The 18,104-nt window shown below is 46.8% G+C and overlaps 1 protein-coding gene across 2 annotated transcripts in view; it reads left to right on the plus strand.

The window, feature by feature from the left end:
* LOC143815933 (uncharacterized) overlaps window positions 1-18,104 on the plus strand; it is a 61,201-nt gene that overhangs the window by 4,460 nt on the left and 38,637 nt on the right. For both annotated transcript variants that reach the window (XM_077295727.1, XM_077295728.1), the window contains exon 2: window positions 347-474. In XM_077295727.1, coding sequence (XP_077151842.1) covers window positions 347-474 — 128 coding nt within the window. The remainder of the gene's footprint in view (window positions 1-346; window positions 475-18,104) is intronic.

Consider the following 18,104-nt stretch of genomic DNA (forward strand, 5'->3'; position numbering starts at 1 on the left):
CTGCGCTCATACGTCCGTAAAACTCGCTAGTGTGACGCTGGCCTAAGATGGAGCCGTTGTCTGTCTGACAGAAGTATGTCTGCTCATGTGACATAAGTGTCGTGGGACCACTGGGAGATAGCGTTGACATCACTGGATGCCGCCTGTCTGGGGATTGCGTCGTTGTGTTTTTTTTTTGTTTTTTGTTTTTTTTATAATTTTATTTTGATCAGGGGGACTTTAATATTGAAAAGAGGTGGGCAAGTAGCAGAAACCCCTTAAGAATCTCTGTGCCAGACACCCAGCCAATATTATCTCTTGACACTTTCTAGGTGATTTGAAATGTATAATCTTGTTTGTTTTCAAGCTATGGGTTTGTGGAGTTTGAAGACGTCCGTGATGCCGATGACGCCGTGTATGAAATGAATGGGAGAGACCTGTGCGGTGAGCGCGTCATTGTGGAACACACACGTGCACCGAGGAGGGGTTTGCACAGTAAGTACACGTGTGAAATATTTATATTCTGTAGTTAGATTTATTGCTTTATGAAACCTATGTCTCAGGTAGTCTAGTTGTCTGCATGGCCATCTTGATTTTTCAGCTGAGTTTTTGTGAAATGGGGGCAATTAAAACTTTATTATGAGGATTTAAAAAATATATATATAAAAAAATCCTAATATGTTTTTAACATTTTTACATCTCACTAGGGAACACAAACTTACTATAATTTGCTCGCTGGAACAGTACACTGTATTACTACTACAGAATAGCTCGATGCAGTGTCTAACTGCTCAGCTCCTATTGGTGTTGCTCATTTCTGTATGTGAGGTGGGGGGTGCAGATGACATTAAGACCTCACATACCTGGTGAACGCGCATGAATCTTGACAGGTACAGTGCCTTGCGAAAGTATTCGGCTCCCTGGAACTTTTCAACCTTTTCCCACATATCATGCTTCAAACATAAATATACCAAATGTACATTTTTGATAAAGAATAATCAACAAGTGGAACACAATTGTGACTTTGAACGAAATTTATTGGTTATTTTAAATTTTTGTGGAAATTCAAAACTGAAAAGTGGGGCGTGCAATATTATTCGAGCCGTTTAACTCAATACTTTGTTGCGCCACCTTTTGCTGCGCTTACCGCTGCATGTCGCTTGGGGTATGTCTCTATCAGTTTTGTACATCGGGAGACTGAAATTCTTGCCCATTCTTCCTTGGCAAACAGCTCGAGCTCAGTGAGGTTTGATGGAGATCGTTTGTGAACAGCAATTTTCAGCGCTTTCCACAGATTCTTGATTGGATTGAGGTCTGGACTTTGACTTTGCCATTCTAACACCTGGATACGTTTATTTGTGAATCATTCAATTGTAGATTTTGCTTTATGTTTTGGATCATTGTCTTGTTGGAAGACAAATCTCCGTCCCAGTTTCAGGTCTTTTGCTGACTCCAACAGGTTTTCTTCAAGAATGGTCCTGTATTTGGCTCCATCTATCTTCCCATCAATTTTAACCATCTTCCCTGTCGCTAGTGAAGAAAAGCAGGCCCAAACCATGATGCTGCCACCACCATGTTTGAGAGTGGGGATGGTGTGTTCAGGATGATGAGCTGTGTTGCCTTTACGCCAAACATATCGTTTGGCATTGTTGCCAAAAGTTCGATTTTTACCCTTCGCCACGACAGCACCCCACATGAGAGAGAGGCATCCGCCCCATAGGAACAGGAAACCTACAGAGTAAAAGGAGGCGGTCCCCTCTCCTCCTCAGTTTAGGTTTCCTGTTCCTACAGGGACCCGGCTTACCTACAGATGAAGAGGATCCCTGGGCCATGCACCCGCCTGCGTCGGTATCTGAGGGAACGGCAGGGGCTGCGGTTCCAGAAGCAGCGGCGGGGGAGCCCCTGCTTGCAGCCTCCCCCCTCGTCTGGCCAAGCATCCACGGTCCGGGTCCGGTCACCGTGGGTCCGCCCGGCACTGTGAGGACGCGCGCGCTGCAGCGGCCGGCTTAATATCCCTGGCCGCCGCATGGTTACTGAGAGCGGCGCGTCTAACCCGGAAGTCGCTGGAGCACTTCCGGGTTGGTCCGGGGAGGCAGGAGAATGGGCGGCAAATTTAAAAATGCGGCGCTAGCGTCGGGCCGGTGTGTGTAAGATGGCTTCACCGGCCGACGATGCGCACTTGCCCCCGCAGTGCAACAGCGTTCTCCCAGCAAGGAGAGAAGCGCTAGGAGCAGCACAAAGAGTGGTGGTCGACCTCCAGAGAAAGGTTCTACCACCAAACGAAATCCGCCTCCAGAACCGGTACCTGTCAGCTTCACTGGGTGAGTTTTTGAAAGAGTCTCTTCCTATATGCCGATATATGTTCCTCCTGTATCCTTCCTCTAGACTAAGAAAAGGACACACAAGTCCAAGCACAAGGAATGTGCTTTATGTACGCAGCCCCTCCCAGATGATTACGTTAAAAAACTGTGTTCGGAGTGTATCATGCAAACCTTACGGCAGGAAAACATAATGACTCCATCAGATGTCAGAGCTATAATCCGGGAAGAAATGCAGGGGTTGGCACAGACAAGTAACACCAGTACCCGTCAGCTTAGTAGGTCCAAATCTCCAGTCAGTTCAGAGTCAGAGGATATACGTATATCCTCAGGCGAAGCGGAATCCCAGCTGAGCTCATCCGAGACTGAAGGGGGACTTTGTCTTCCCAACAGCAGTGTGGACAATTTAATAAAATCTGTCAGAAGCACGATGGGGTGCTCAGATGAGAAAGAAAGTAAATAGTCTCAGGACATCATGTTCGCGGGGTTAGGACAGAGGAAACGTAGGTCCTTCCCCGTCATAAAAACTATTAAAGAGATCGTTAAAAAAGAGTGGGATAAGCAAAACAGAGGTTTCCTACCATCATCCTCTAAAAGACGCTATCCCTTCAGCGACGAGGAGCTAAATACCTGGTCAAAGGTGCCGAAGGTTGATGCCGCTGTAGCCTCCACAACCAAACAGTCGGTCTTACCGGTGGAGGATTCAGGAGTCCTGACAGACCCGCTGGACCGTAAAGCGGAAGCTTTACTAAAAAGGTCGTGGGAAGCCAACACGGGAGCGTTCAGGCCCGCCATATCTAGTACCTGCACTGCGAGTTCACTACTAGTATGGATGGAGCAACTGGAGGAACAGATTAGAGGTAGAACTTCGAGAGAATCAATCCTGCCGAAATTCCCTCTAATTAAAGAAGCAGTAGCATTCCTGGCTGATGCCTCCGTGGATTCGCTACGCCTAGCAGCCAGGTCAGCCAGCCTAGTAAACACAGCCCGGCGAGCACTCTGGCTAAAGAACTGGAAAGGGGACGCACAGGCCAAAGCAAAACTTTGTGCGATCCCCTGCCAGGGTGAGTTCCTTTTCGGAAAAGCGCTGGATGAACTCCTGAGTAAAGCAGGAGAAAGGAAAAAAGGCTTCCCTAACCAGTATCTTCCATCTTACAGGAGAGCCTTCAGAAGAAGCCCCCTTAGCAGGAACAAGCCGTTCGAACAAAGGGAGCGGTGGGAGTCAAAGGACCCGAAGCAAAAAGGTGCCTTTTTTAGTGGGTCCCATAACCCGAAACGCAAATACCGCTAACCAGGAAGTGGGCGGCAGATTAAAATTCTTCTTCCCCAGATGGGAACAAATAACATCCAGCCAGTGGATTCTGGACATTGTACAATACGGCCTAAAATTGGAATTTGACCGAATCCCTTGGGATTCCTTTATAGTAACATCTCCAAAAGGTCAAGACCAACAAAGGGCTCTGGAATCAGAGATCCTATCCCTTCTGTCTAAAAAAAAGTCCTGATAGAAGTTCCCCAGGATCAAGAAGGGAAGGGGTTCTATTCCCCTTTATTCTTGATCAATAAGCCTGATGGTTCATTTAGAACCATCATAAATCTCAGGAGATTAAACGCCTTCCTGCGTAATCATACCTTCAAAATGGAATCCATTGGTTCAACCATAAAACTCTTATTTCATAGGTGTGTCATGGCCGGAATAGACTTAAAGGATGCCTATTATCATCTTCCCATACATGCCGAACATCAGAAGTACCTAAGGGTAGCAGTCACCCTGGAAGGACAGGTTCGTCACTTTCAGTATGTTGCAATGCCATTTGGGCTTTCTATGGCTCCCCGCATCTTCACTAAGGTGATATTAGAAGTGATGGCTCATCTACGCCAACGAGATAACTTGATAATACCCTACCTAGATGACTTTCTAGTGGTGGGAAACTCTATACTTCAGTGTAAAACTCGTCTATCTAATACGATCTCGTCCCTACAGGAATTAGGTAGGATCGTCAACTTCGAAAAATCTCGGCTGAATCCAGAAACCGTTCAGACATTTCTAGGAATCCAGCTAGACTCCGTAAGTCAGAGATGCTTCCTCCCCCAGTCAAAAAAACTGACTATACAATCAAGGGTATCAGACGCAATACGCAACCCCTACATGACACTAAGGAAGGGCATGTCTTTACTGGGGTCATTATCATCATGTATCCCTGCTGTACCATGGGCACAATTTCATACTCGTCAATTACAGTATGAAGTATTGTCGGCTCAGGGAAAAGACGGATATCTAGAAAGTAGAATAATTCTTTCCAAAGATGTCTTAGAATCTCTATCCTGGTGGCTAGACATGGACCACCTCTCAGAGGGTGTGCCATGGATAATAGACCCGTCTAAAATAATTACCACCGACGCCAGCCCTATTGGGTGGGGAGCACATACGGAAGACAGTCTGGCCCAAGATACTTGGGATCAGGCAGAATTGTCATGTTCCTCCAATTGGAAGGAGTTAAAAGCGGTAGAATATGCCTTAAATCATTTTCTTCCGCAGATTCAAGGAGCAAATGTAAGAATTTACTCGGACAATTCCACCACAGTGGCATATGTGAACCGTCAGGGTGGTACAAGGTCAGGAAGTCTAATGACCATAGCGGCAGACATCTTCCAGCTGGCAGAGACTCATCTAACATCCCTAACAGCCCTGCACATCAGGGGTGTAGAGAACATCAGGGCAGACTACCTCAGCCGAAACGAGTTACGTCAAGGGGAATGGACCTTAAGCAAATCCATATTCCAAATGATAACAGAATCATGGGGAATACCACAAATCAACCTATTTGCCACAAGAGACAACCGGCAAGTAGAAAGATTCGCTTCCCTGAACACCATGGATCACCCAGATATGTTGGACTCTCTCCACAATCCTTGGAGGTTCCAGCTGGCATACGCCTTTCCTCCAATGTCTCTGATTCCTCTAGTGATCAGAAAAATCAGGAGGGAACAAGCAAGGGTGATCCTCATTGCACCATTCTGGCTGAAAAGACCATGGTTCTCTTGTCTCCAGACCATGTGCCTATGCGATCCATGGATTCTCCCATCAGACAAGAAGCTGCTGTTCCAAGGCCCCTTTTTCCACCCGCAAGTGAAAGGTCTTCACTTGACGGCGTGGAATTTGAGAGGCAACTATTAAGTTCAAGAGGGTTCTCAGCAGAACTAGTAAACACCCTCTTATTGAGCAGGAAAAGATCTACCACCCTAATCTATAGTAGGGTATGGAATAAATTTTTAGACTTTTACACGGTACCGTTCACTAAGCAAGTTCCAGTCACACCTATTCTAGAGTTCTTGCAAAAAGGCAGAGAGTTGGGGTTATCTGTAAATACCTTAAGAGTTCAGGTCTCGGCATTAGGAGCCCTATATGGATGCAATATAGCAGCTAATAGGTGGATCTCCAGATTCATAAAATCTTGTGAACGTAGTAAACCGGTCCATATTCCCCGTCTACATCCGTGGGATTTAAGTCTAGTGCTAGAGGCTTTAACCAGCTCCCCATTTGAGCCACTAGATTCAATACCTTTAAAAGTCCTGACATATAAAGTAGCCCTCTTGGTAGCCCTAACCTCAGCTAGACGGGTTAGCGACATCCAGGCCCTATCAGTAGACCCACCCTTCTTACTGATATTCCATGATCGGATAGTCCTAAAACCAGACCCCTCATACCTCCCTAAGGTAGCGTCCACCTACCACAGGTCACAAGAGATATTTCTCCCTTCCTTTTTCGATTCACCTGTAACTCCAGAACAGCATAAGTTCCATACCTTGGATGTCAGAAGAGCCATCCTGACTTATATAGAAAGGTGTCAGACATGGAGGGAGAGTAGGGCTCAGTTTATCTCCTTTCAGGGCCACAAGAAAGGACATGGGGTCACGAGAGCTACCATATCTCGATGGATCAGAGATGCTATCTGCTTGGCCTATACGTCAAAAGGCGAGATTCCTCCAGCGGGTATTAAAGCGCACTCAACACGAGCCATGGCTTCCTCCTGGGCGGAACAAGCAGATGTTCCGATCCATTTAATATGTAAGGCCGCAACTTGGTCTACACCTTCTACCTTTTACAACCATTATAGACTTGATCTAGCTACATCTTCTGATCTGACCTTTGGTAGAGCTGTTCTTAATACAGTAGTCCCACCCAAATAATGACTCTCTGAAAATCTCTCATGTGGGGTGCTGTCGTGGCGAAGGGTAAAAAGCCGGATTACTCACCGGTAATGCTCTTTTAATGAGTCCACGACAGCACCCATTTACTACCCTCCATAAGTTATGCACAGCTCTTCATTTTAAATTCACAAATAATGGTTGTATAGAGTTTAAGATATTTATGTTGCTGAATAAGAATTGATACTAAAGCTTTTGCGGTTCCCTTTTTGTACTCTGTAAACTAAACTGAGGAGGAGAGGGGACCGCCTCCTTTTATTCTGTAGGTTTCCTGTTCCTATGGGGTGGATCCCTCTCTCTCATGTGGGGTGCTGTCGTGGACTCATTAAAAGAGCATTACCGGTGAGTAATCCGGCTTTTTGGTTTCATCTGACCAGAGCACCTTCTTCCACATGTTTGGTGTGTCTCCCAGGTGGCTTGTTGCAAACTTTAATCCCTTAACGACCGCCGATACGCCTTTTAACGGCGGCAGCTAAGGGTACTTAAACCACAGCGCCGTTAATTAACGGCGCTGTGGAAAAAGTGAATAGCGCCCCCCAGAGTCGGATTTTCTCTGGGGTCTCGGTTGCCGGGGGTTGCCGAGACCCCAGAGAACATGATTCGGGGGTTTTTTACCGACCCCCGAGTTGCGATCGCCGGTAATTAACCGTTTACCGGCTATCGCAAAAAAAAAAACAAAAAAAAACGCGATCTCCCTTTTAATTTCTCTGTCCTCCGATGTGATCGCACATCAGAGGACAGAGAAATGGGGTCCCCGATAGCCCCCCGATACTCACCTGTCTCCCCCGGTGCTCCTCGTGGTTCCCGATGGGCGCCGCCATCTTCTTCCGGAAAAAATATGGCGGGCGCATGCGTAGTGCACCCGCCGGCCGGTACCCGGAGGATCTTTGGGGTCTCGGCTGCCGGGGGTAGCCGAGACCCCAAAGAACATGATCGGGGTCAGTTCTTACCGACCCCTGTTTTGCGATCGCCGGTAATTAACTGTTTACCGGCGGTCGCAAAAAAGAAAAAGCGATCGGTAATTCTCTGTCCTCTGATGTGATCGCACATCAGAGGACAGAGAAATAGGGGGATTCGGGGACCCTGCTATACTTACCGGTGTCCCTGGGTTCTCCTGCGTCCCCTCCTGCCCGCCGGCTTCTTCCTATGGAAAGAAAATGTCGGGCGCATGTGCAGTGCGCCAGCTTTCTGCTGCCATCTGCCGGCCGGCAGGAGAGAGCAGTTGGGGCTAAAATTAGGGTTAGGGTTGTGGCTAATTTAGGGTTAGGGTTGGGGCTAAATTTAGGGCTAGGGTTAGGCTTCTTTCACACTTGCGTGGGTACGGGGCCGTTGCAATGCGTCGGCCCGACGTACCGACGCACGTTGTGAAAATTGTGCACAACGTGGGCAGCGGATGCAGTTTTTCAATGCATCCGCTGCATCCGCTGCCCAGTGTATGTCCTGGGGAGGAGGGGGCAGAGTTACGGCCACGCATGAGCGGAAATGGCGGACGCGACGTACAAAAAAAGGTTACATTGAAGGGTTTTTTTGGGACGACGGTCCGCTAAAACACAACGGATCCAGTGCACGACGGACGCGATGTGTGGCCATCCGTCGGCAATACTAGTCTATGGGCAAAAAAGGCATCCTGCGGGCACATTTGCAGGATCCGTTTTTTGTCCAAAACGACGTATTGCGACGGATGCCACATGACGCAAGTGTGAAAGTAGCCTTAGGGTTAGGGTTGGGGCTAAAGTTAGGGCTAGGGTTAGGGTTAAATTTAGGGTTGGGGCTAAATTTAGGGTTAGGGTTAGGGCTAGGGTTGAGGCTAAAGTTAGGGTTAGAGTTGGGATTAGGGTTATGTTTGGGATTAGGGTTAGGTTTGGGATTAGGGTTAAGGTTAGGGTTGGGATTAGGGTTAGGGGTGTATTGGGATTAGGGTTAGGGTTGAGGTTAGGGTTGAGATTAGGATTAGGGGTGTGTTGGATTTAGGGTTTTGGTTAGGGTTGAGATTAGGGTTGTTTTGGGGTTAGGGTTGTGATTATCGTTAGGGTTGTGATTAGGATTATGGATCGGGTTGGGATTAGGGTTAGGGGTGTGTTGGGGTTAGGGTTGGAGTTAGAATTGGGGGGTTTCCACTGTTTAGGTACATCAGGGGGTCTCCAAAAACGACAGCCAATTTTGCGCTCAAAAAGTCAAATGGTGCTCCCTCCCTTCTGAGCTCTGCCGTGCGCCCAAACAGTGGTTTACCCCCACATATGGGGTACCAGCATACTCAGTACAAATTGGACAACAACTTTTGGGGTCCGATTTCTCTTGTTACCCTTGTGAAAATAAAAACTTGGGGGCTAAAAAATCTTTTTTGTGGAAAAAAAAAAAATATTTTTTATTTTCACGACTCTGCATTATAAACTTCTGTGAAGCACTTGTGCATTCAAAGTTCTCACCACATATCTAGATAAGTTCCTTGGGGGGGTCTAGTTTCCAAAATGGGGTCACTTGGGGGTTTCTACTGTTTATGTACATCAGGGGCTCTGCAAACGCAACATAATGCCCGCAGACCATTCTATCAAAGTCTGCATTCCAAAACGGCGCTCCTTCCCTTCCAAGCTCTGCTGTGCGCCCAAACAGTGATTTACCCCCACATATGGGGTACCAGCATACTCAGTACAAATTGGACAACAACTTTTGGGGTCCGATTTCTCTTGTTAACCTTGTGAAAATAAAAAATTGGGGGCTAAAAAATCTTTTTTGTGGAAAAAAAATATATATTTTATTTTCACGACTCTGCATTATAAACTTCTGTGAAGCACTTGGGCATTCAAAGTTCTCACCACATATCTAGATAAGTTCCTTGGGGGGTCTAGTTTCCAAAATGGGGTCACTTGTGGGGGGTTTCTACTGTTTAGGCACATCAGGGGATCTCCAAACGCGACATGGCGTCCGATCTCAATTCCAGCCAATTCTACATTGAAAAAGTAAAACAGCACTCCTTCTCTTCCAAGCTCTGTGGTGTGCCCAAACAGTGGTTTACCCCCACATATGGGGTATCGACGTACTCAGGAGAAATTGGACAACAACTTTTGTGGTCTAATTTCTCCTGTTACCCTTGTAAAAATAAAAATTTGGGGACAAAAAGATCATTTTTGTAGAAAAGATGCGTTTTTTTTTTATTTTCACGGCTCTACGTTATAAACTTCTGTGAAGCACTTGGGAGTTCAAAGTGCTCACCACACATCTAGATAAGTTCCTTAAGGGGTCTAGTTTCCAAAATGGTGTCACTTGTGGGGGCTTTCCACTGTTTAGGCACATCAGGGGCTCTCTATACGTGACATGGCATCCAATCTCAACTCCAGCCAATTCTGCATTGAAAAAGTCAAACGGCGCTCCTTCACTTCCAAGCTCTGCGGTGCACCCAAACAGTGGTTTACCCCCACATATGGGGTATCGGCATACTCAGGAGAAATTGCACAACAAAATTTATGGTAACATTTCTGTTTTTACACTTGTGAAAATAAAAAAAAATGGTTCTGAAGTAAAATGTTTGCAAAAAATAGTTAAATGTTCATTTTTCCTTCCACATTGTTTCAGTTCCTGTGAAGCACGTAAAGGGTTAATTAACTTCTTGAATGTGGTTTTGAGCACCTTGAGGGGTGCAGTTTTTAGAATGGTGTCACACTTGGTTATTTTCTATCATATAGACCCCCTCAAAATGACTTCAAATGTGATGTGGTCCCTAAAAAAAAAAAATGGTGTTGTAAAAATGAGAAATTGCTGGTCAAATTTTAACCCTTATAACTCCCTAACAAAAAAAATTTTGTTTCCAAAATTGTGCTGATGTAAAGAAGACATGTGTAAAATGTTATTTATTAACTATTTTTCGTGACATATCTCTGTGATTTAAGGGCATAAAAATAAAAATTTTGAAAATTGCAAAATGTTAAACATTTTCGCCATATTTCCATTTTTTTCATAAATAATCGTAAGTAATATCGAAGAAATGTTACCACTAACATGAAGTACAATATGTCACGAAAAAACAGTCTCAGAATCAGCGGGATCCGTTAAAGCGTTCCAGAGTTATAACCTCATAAAGTGACAGTGGTCAGAATTGTAAAAATTGGCTCTGTCACTAAGGGGTTAAACAACACTTTTTATGGATATCTTTGAGAAATGGCTTTCTTTTTGCAACTCTTCCATAAAGGCCAGATTTGTGCAGTGTACGACTGATTGTTGTCCTATGGACAGACTGTCCCACCTCAGCTGTAGATCTCTGCAGTTCATCCAGAGTGATCATGGACCTCTTGGCTGCATCTCTGATCAGTCTTCTCCTTGTTTGAGATGAAAGTTTAGAGGGACGGTCGGGTCTTGGTAGATTTGCAGTGGTATGATACTCCTTCCATTTCAATATGATCGCTTGCACAGTGCTCCTTGGGATGTTTAACGTTTTGGAAATCATTTTGTATCCAAATCCGGCTTTAAACGTCTCCACAACAGTATCACTGACCTGCCTGTTGTGTTCCCTGGTCTTCATGATGCTCTCTATGCTTCAACCAGAACCCTGAGACTAACACAGAGCAGGTGCATTTATACGGAGACTTGATTACACACAGGTGGATTATATTTATCAATCATTAGGCATTTAGGACAACATTGGATCATTCAGAGATCCACAATGAACTTCTAGACTGAGTTTGCTGCACTGAAAGTAAAGGGGCCAAATAATATTGCACGCCCCACTTTTCAGTTTTTGAATTTCCACAAAAATTTAAAATAACCAATAAATTTCGTTCAACTTCACAATTGTGTTCCACTTGTTGTTGATTCTTCACCAGAAAATTACATTTGGTATCTTTATGTTTGAAGCATGATATGTGGGAAAAGGTTGAAAAGTTCAAGGGGGCCGATTACTTTCGCAAGGCACTGTACGTGGGGCAATAATGTCATCGCTTCATGTTGAAGTTAACGTCAATGGGATACCTCTTTTTCAGGCAAAAAAAAAAACAGTTGGGAAGAGGACATGGACTGCATAAATATAATTTGCCCCCAGAATCACGGGAGAACCTGAGAAGAGCTGGATCTTTTGTTTTCAGAACTTCCTGTCCTCTGACAAATTATTTTTTTTGCTGAGTATCTGTACGGCTCGGAAAACTCTGGAGGGTGAACCCACTGGACCGCAACAGCGAACCTCCCTAGGGCGAGGGGACCTGGTAGACCACCCCCTATACAGGGAGCGTTAGGAGCAGGCCCAAGAGAGACTACTGCTACGGCAGCTGGTACCCAAAGCAAGGGAACAGAAATGACCGCAGATGGAAAGGAGAAAAGAACAGGAGGATTGGTAGACGGAGATGCAGGAAAAGATGGAAAGGACTGAAAAGCAGGCTGATACGGAAAAACACAGAAGCAGAGAGAAGGTAGAAGACAAACCGGAATACACGGTGGAGATACTGGAACCAGGATGAGGAAATGACAAGCAGCAGACTGGCACAACGGGAACACAAGTACACAGGAGAAACGGAGGTGGGAGACGACCAGAACTAAAAGAAAAAACAAAAGAAGGCACAAGAAATATCACAAGGTACAATGGAGAGACCGACGGAAGACGTGAAGGCCAGAGTCACTTGCCAAAGACAAATGATAATCAGGCACCGCCAGACGGAAGAGGCGGCCTGGTAAGCAGAGCGGCAGCGAACCTTCCGGGTCAGAGTCCTCCAGAGGAATGGAGCGGAAGGAGCAGCTGAAATCCTAGAGAGCAGCGTGCGCTGTGGAACCCAGTGCGCACCCGCCCCCGACGAGAAGCAGAAGCCGCCCGTGCGAGCAGGAGAGAAGACACCGAAGAAGGAGTAGGATCGCGCCGGACCGCCGAGGAGCGGTAAGTATAAGAGAACACCCGGGAAGGCGGTGGCGGCGTAACAGTACCCCCCCCCCCCCCCCTTACATCACTCCCTCCTAAGACAGGAAAAAATCTTGCCAAGATTTGAGGAGCCTGAATGTTCTCCCGAGGCTCCCAAGACCTCTCCTCAGGACCAAAACCCTCCCAATGCACCAGGAAATAAGTCCTACCTCTAAGTCTTTTCATAGCCAGGATGTCTCTAACTTCAAAAACATCATCAGTGGAGACAGGCCGAGGGGACCGAACAGTGGATGCATGAAACTGGTTAAGAACGACTGGCTTCAGGAGGGAAACGTGGAAAGAATTAGGGATACGGAGCGAGGAGGGTAACCTTAATTTGTAAGAAACATCATTAATGCGGCCCAGAACCTCAAAGGGTCCAATATAGCTGGGACCCAACTTACGTGAGGGAATTTTTAAGCGAACGAACCTGGAAGACAACCACACCTTATCACCAGGATGATATAGTGGAGGATCTAAACGCCTCTTGTCCGCGTGTCTCTACATCCTGTCACGAGCTAACTCAAGAGTGGTATTGGTCTCCTGCCAAATCCTGGAGAACTCCCCAGACAGAAGATCAGCCGCCGGCACACACAAGACTGGAGGAACCGGTAGAGGTTCACCAGGATGTTGCCCGTAGACAACATAGAAAGGAGACTTGGAAGAAGATTAACTGGTATGATTGTTGTTTGCGAATTCAGCCCAGGGAAGTAAATCGACCCAGTCACTCTGACGGGAGTTAGGCTACTTTCACACTAGCGTCGGGAACAACTCGTCGCTGTGCGTCGGGCCGAGGTTCCCTACGCTAGCGTGGTCTCCGCCGTACAACGGGGGCAGCGGATGCATTTTTCCCACGCATCCGCTGCCCCATTGTGAGGTGCGGGGAGGTGGGGGCGGAGTTCCGGCCGCGCATGCGCGGTCGGAAAAAGCGGACCGTCGGGAGCAAAAAACGTTACATGTAACGTTTTTTTTTCCCGACGGTCCGCTAACACACGCCCAAGCGTCGCAAAACGGACGCGACCTTTTGCAATGCGTCGCTAATGCGTCGCTAATGTTAGTCTATGACGAAAAAACGTATCCAGCAAGAACTTTTGCTGGATGCGTATTTTCGGCAAAACGACGCATTTGCGACGTATTGCAGTTAACGCTAGTGTGAAACTAGCCTTAGAGAAATGACGGAGAAAAGTAACCAAAGTCTGATTTGTACGTTCCACTTGACCGTTGGACTGAGGGTGGTAGGCAGAGGAGAAGTCAAGCGTGATGTTCATATATTTACAGAGAGCCCTCCAGAACCGTGAGGTGAATTGGACTCTTGTCCGAAACGATATGTTGAGGAAAGCCATGAAAACGAAAAATATGGTGGACAAAAACTTTTGCTAAGTCAGGTGCAGAAGGCAAACCAGGAAGAGGTATGAAGTGAGCCATCTTGGAGAACCTGTCCACAACCACAAGAATGACGGTGCAGCCGGAAGAAGGAGGCAAGTCGATGATAAAGTCCATTGCAATGTGTTGCCATGGAGCCGATGGAACAGGCAGGAAGTGAAAGAAGAAGACCAGAGGGTAACCGCTTCGGAACCTTGTTTTTTTCACAGGATGGACATGAGACTATAAAGCTTTGGACATCTTGAGAAAGGGCTGGCCACCAGTAGAAACGAGACACGAGCATAAGAGTTTTCTTGAAACCAACATGACCAGCAATTTTAGAGGCATGACCCCACTGTAAGATCCGCCTCCTGTCGCATCTCGAAACGAAAGGAGGTAAAGAGGATGCCAAAAAAGCGAACAAGCAGCCATATAGTCCCATAAAAAGTACAAAATTTATTAGATAATAGTAAAAACTGAATGAACAGGTACATACAATACTAACAGGGGAACATGCATGTTAGGTGTCACAATGGCCCATAAGAAGGACCGGACCGCCCAAACAAACCTGCTATGCCAGAGTTTTTAGGCTACATGTACTGTCACATACATAAAATGTTAGGCAAGTGCCCTAGCCATGATGTAAAAAATATATATATACAGCAAATCACATAAATGCATATCTAGCTGGCGTGGAGAGAATGGGAGACCAGGCCCAACCCCGACGCGCGTTTCGGAGCAGAGGCTCCTTCATCAGGGAGTGGATATGGTCTGTGCGGTGTACATATAAATACACCGCCGACCGGAAGTGTGCCAATCACCTGCGCGCACCTACAGCAGCGACAGAGCCGTGCGCATCATCCCCTCCCTGCGCCGGAAACACGTGGGGCCCCAAGTGAGCCGGCGCCGGATAGAGGGAGGGAAAGACTAACGCACAGCCCGACGGAGCGGGAGCATGCGCACAGGGCCAGAAAGCCGCGGTCACCATGTTAGAAGACGGCAAACATAAGGGCAATAACAGGAAACACAATACTGGAATGAATAATAACCCAGGGAGCAATGTACATATATAAATATAACAATATATTTTCTAACATGGTGACCGCGGCTTTCTGGCCTGTGCGCATGCTCCCGCTCCGTCGGGCTGTGCGTTAGTCTTTCCCTCCCTCTATCCGGCGCCGGTTTCTCATTTTTCCCCTCAAGGTGCTCAAAACCACATTCAAGAAGTTTATTCATAAGGAATAATAAGGAAGCAATGTGGCAGGAAAATATTAACATTTAACTTTTCACAAAAAATTTACTTTAGACCCAAACGTTTTTTATTTTCCCAAGGGCTGCAAGAGAAAATGGACCCCAAAACTTGTGCAATTTCTCCTGAATACACTGATACCCCAAATGTGGAGGAAATCCACTGTTTGAGCGCACAACAGGGCTCAGAAGAGGAGCACCTTTTGACTTTTTGAATGCATAATTGTCTGGAATCAAAGGCGGACGCCATGTTGCGTTTGGAGACCCCCTCATGTGTTTAAACAGTGGAAACCCCCCAGAAGTGGGGGTGGGAAAATACACCCTCAAGGCTTTTATCCAGGGGTGTATTGAGCATTTTTAACCCACAGGTATGACACAGAATTTGATAACATTAGGTCCTCATATTGAATGCGTCGTCATTAGTGTTGAGCGCAAGTGCTTGCTACTCCAGGTTTGCATCAGGTATGCACCAAACATCATGGGTGCTCGAGTGACATGTTTGCGTCCCCGCCACGCATGTTTTGTGGCTGTTAGACACAAAAAAAAATATGCGGTGATCTGCAATACTCCATGCATACCTGAGCACACGATACAAACTTGAGAAAAACTAGCCGTCATATCGTCATCTATTTTTTATTTTTTTTTTGGTGTCAAAAACAAATCCTTTTTCGGACACCATAGATTTAAGAGGGGCTCAAGATGTTCTACTTGAATCTGTTTGACGTTCGCTCATTACTTTGCCTGCATGGGGTCCTGAGATCAAAATCCCACCTTACTTTATCGGACCTGCAGCACCATTGGGCAACAGCCCTGGGTAAGTGCTCTAACCCTGAGGCCCCATTGTTTTTCCCTGTAAAGGATGCATGGTATTAACAGGTCATGGGGTATTCTGTCTTACAGCCTCATTTTAGTGAGGCTGGGATCTAGACTACACTATACCTCCCCCCGAGTGATCTTCGTCACTGTCGCAGCCCATGGCATCACTGAGCACAGCGATACAGCCCCTTCATGATCCTTCCTCTGTCAGGGTCTTCACCAGCCTGACTGGGATAATTCTTCCATCTCTAATGCACCACGTTGGTTCAGTGGTTAGTACTACAGCCTTGCAATCTGGAGTCTTGGCATCAGATCCCACCAAAGGATCATACTCACTCGTCGATTAAAAGAGGGACGCTTCTAACATCCATCGACAACGGGATGTTTTTTCCTACATATTCGGATTTTCCCCTCTCTAAACAATCCTGTGCTTCGCCATTCCCAAACAGCATTTTCAGTTCACATTGTGCTCTCCAAGGTCTTGACGGCTGTCATGTCCATCTTGCACTCTCGAGGCGTGATCTTTCTGCCCTACTCAGATGACCTTCTCATCAGGGGTCTGTTCTTCCAGGACTGCACGAAGTGCCTTCACATCTCTGGCGATACTCTTCCTCCCCTGAGCTCGTGGATAAATATATACAGGCTCCCCTCTTTCCACCCCAGTGGATATCCTTTTTAGGAATGACCCTGGATGCCTCCGAGGGTTAGTGATTCTCCCTCAAGACAAGGTCCGAGCCTTTTTTAACAGGGAGCCAACGCAATTATCCACTCACTCCGTCATTCTATCCGGTTTGCTATGACGGCATTGGGGCAAAATGGTGACCGCAATGGAAACGGTCTTCTTTTTCGTTCAGCTGAATCTTTGTCCCCTGCAGCATGAACCCATTTTCTTCCTTGATCGCCAGTGCTGCATGCCCCGGCGGATCAGGCAACCTCTCAGGTGGTGGACATTGAGGCCTTCTCTCTTTCAGAGGAAATATTTTCTCCCGGTTTAATGGCTAGTGGTGTCTACCGATGTCGGTCTCCTTGACTGGGGAGTAGTCTTAGGCACCTCCATGGCTCAGGGGAGCTGATCAACTCGGGAGTCAAGCCTTCCGATTGTCTGGGTAATCCGAGCAATCAGGATAGCCCTGCAACAGTTCCTTTATCTCCTGGCGAGTCGCCCCATCCGAATTCAATCGGATAAAGCCACGGCTGTCACATGTATCAATCATTAAAGGGGGTACCCACAGCAGGGTGGCCATGCACGAAGTAGCCCATATTGCCCGATGGGCAGAGAGGAACCACTCAGTATTTTCAGCAGTCCATATCCCAGGCGGCAGTTTTTTCATAGCCATCAAGGTCTCGCCTTGGGACAGTGGGAGGCCTTTTCGACAGAAATGTATTCATTTAAGGACTCCGGGCGTGGATAGGATGGCTTCAAGTTTGAACGTCAAGGTATTCCACTTCAGAGCTCGGTCTGGGGATCCATAGACCATCAAGGGGCATACACGGTTCTCTCCGTGGCTTCAGTTTCATCTTCAGTACGTGCTTTTTTTCCCCGCTTCCCTTACTTCCGAGGGTCGTCAGGTAGACCTGAGCAGAGGGGACACTCCAGTAATCCTTGTCGCTCAGGTTAGGCCACGCTGGGCGTAATATGCATATTTAGTACAGATAGTCGTCGATGTCCTATAGCAACTGCCGGATTATCCAAATCTGCTCTGCCAACGTTTTTTGCCAGGACGTCCTCATGTCTTCTCTGTTCCCTCCAATTTGGGAAATTCTCCAGACTGGTCTAGAATCAAGTTTGGTGCTCAGCTTTTTTTTCTCTCTCTCAAAGGCCAGAACTTGGCCTTATCTGTTTTATTCCAGCGCAGAATTACTTCCATTCTGTAAGTGAGCATTTTCTTTCAGGGGGTCTCCCATGTGGTATCCCCCTATAGCTTGCATTTAGAGCCCTGAGACCTTATATGGTCCCAGGTGCTCTTTAACAAGCCTTCCCAACCGTTGCAGGATGTCTCTGAAGTCGTCTGTTTCATCTCGCTGTGCTGTCTATCAACCAAGTTTCAGAGCTACCACTCTGTTAGGTCGAGTTCCTTTCCTGATTTTCCCCCATGACAAGGCTGTCATCGAATAATCTACTGTCTCCATTTTTCTCCCAAGGTGGTTTTTCTCTTTCCACCTTAACAAGGACTTTGTCCTTCTCTTTTCTTGTCCAGCTCCGGTACATCTGGTGGAATGAGCCTTTCACACCCTGGACATAGTAAAGGCTTTCCGAAGGTGCATCTAGAAGACGGCGCCCTTCAGTAGGTCAAATGCCC

Source organism: Ranitomeya variabilis, chromosome 3 (genome assembly GCF_051348905.1).
Source record: "Ranitomeya variabilis isolate aRanVar5 chromosome 3, aRanVar5.hap1, whole genome shotgun sequence".
Classification (NCBI taxonomy): domain Eukaryota; kingdom Metazoa; phylum Chordata; class Amphibia; order Anura; family Dendrobatidae; genus Ranitomeya; species Ranitomeya variabilis.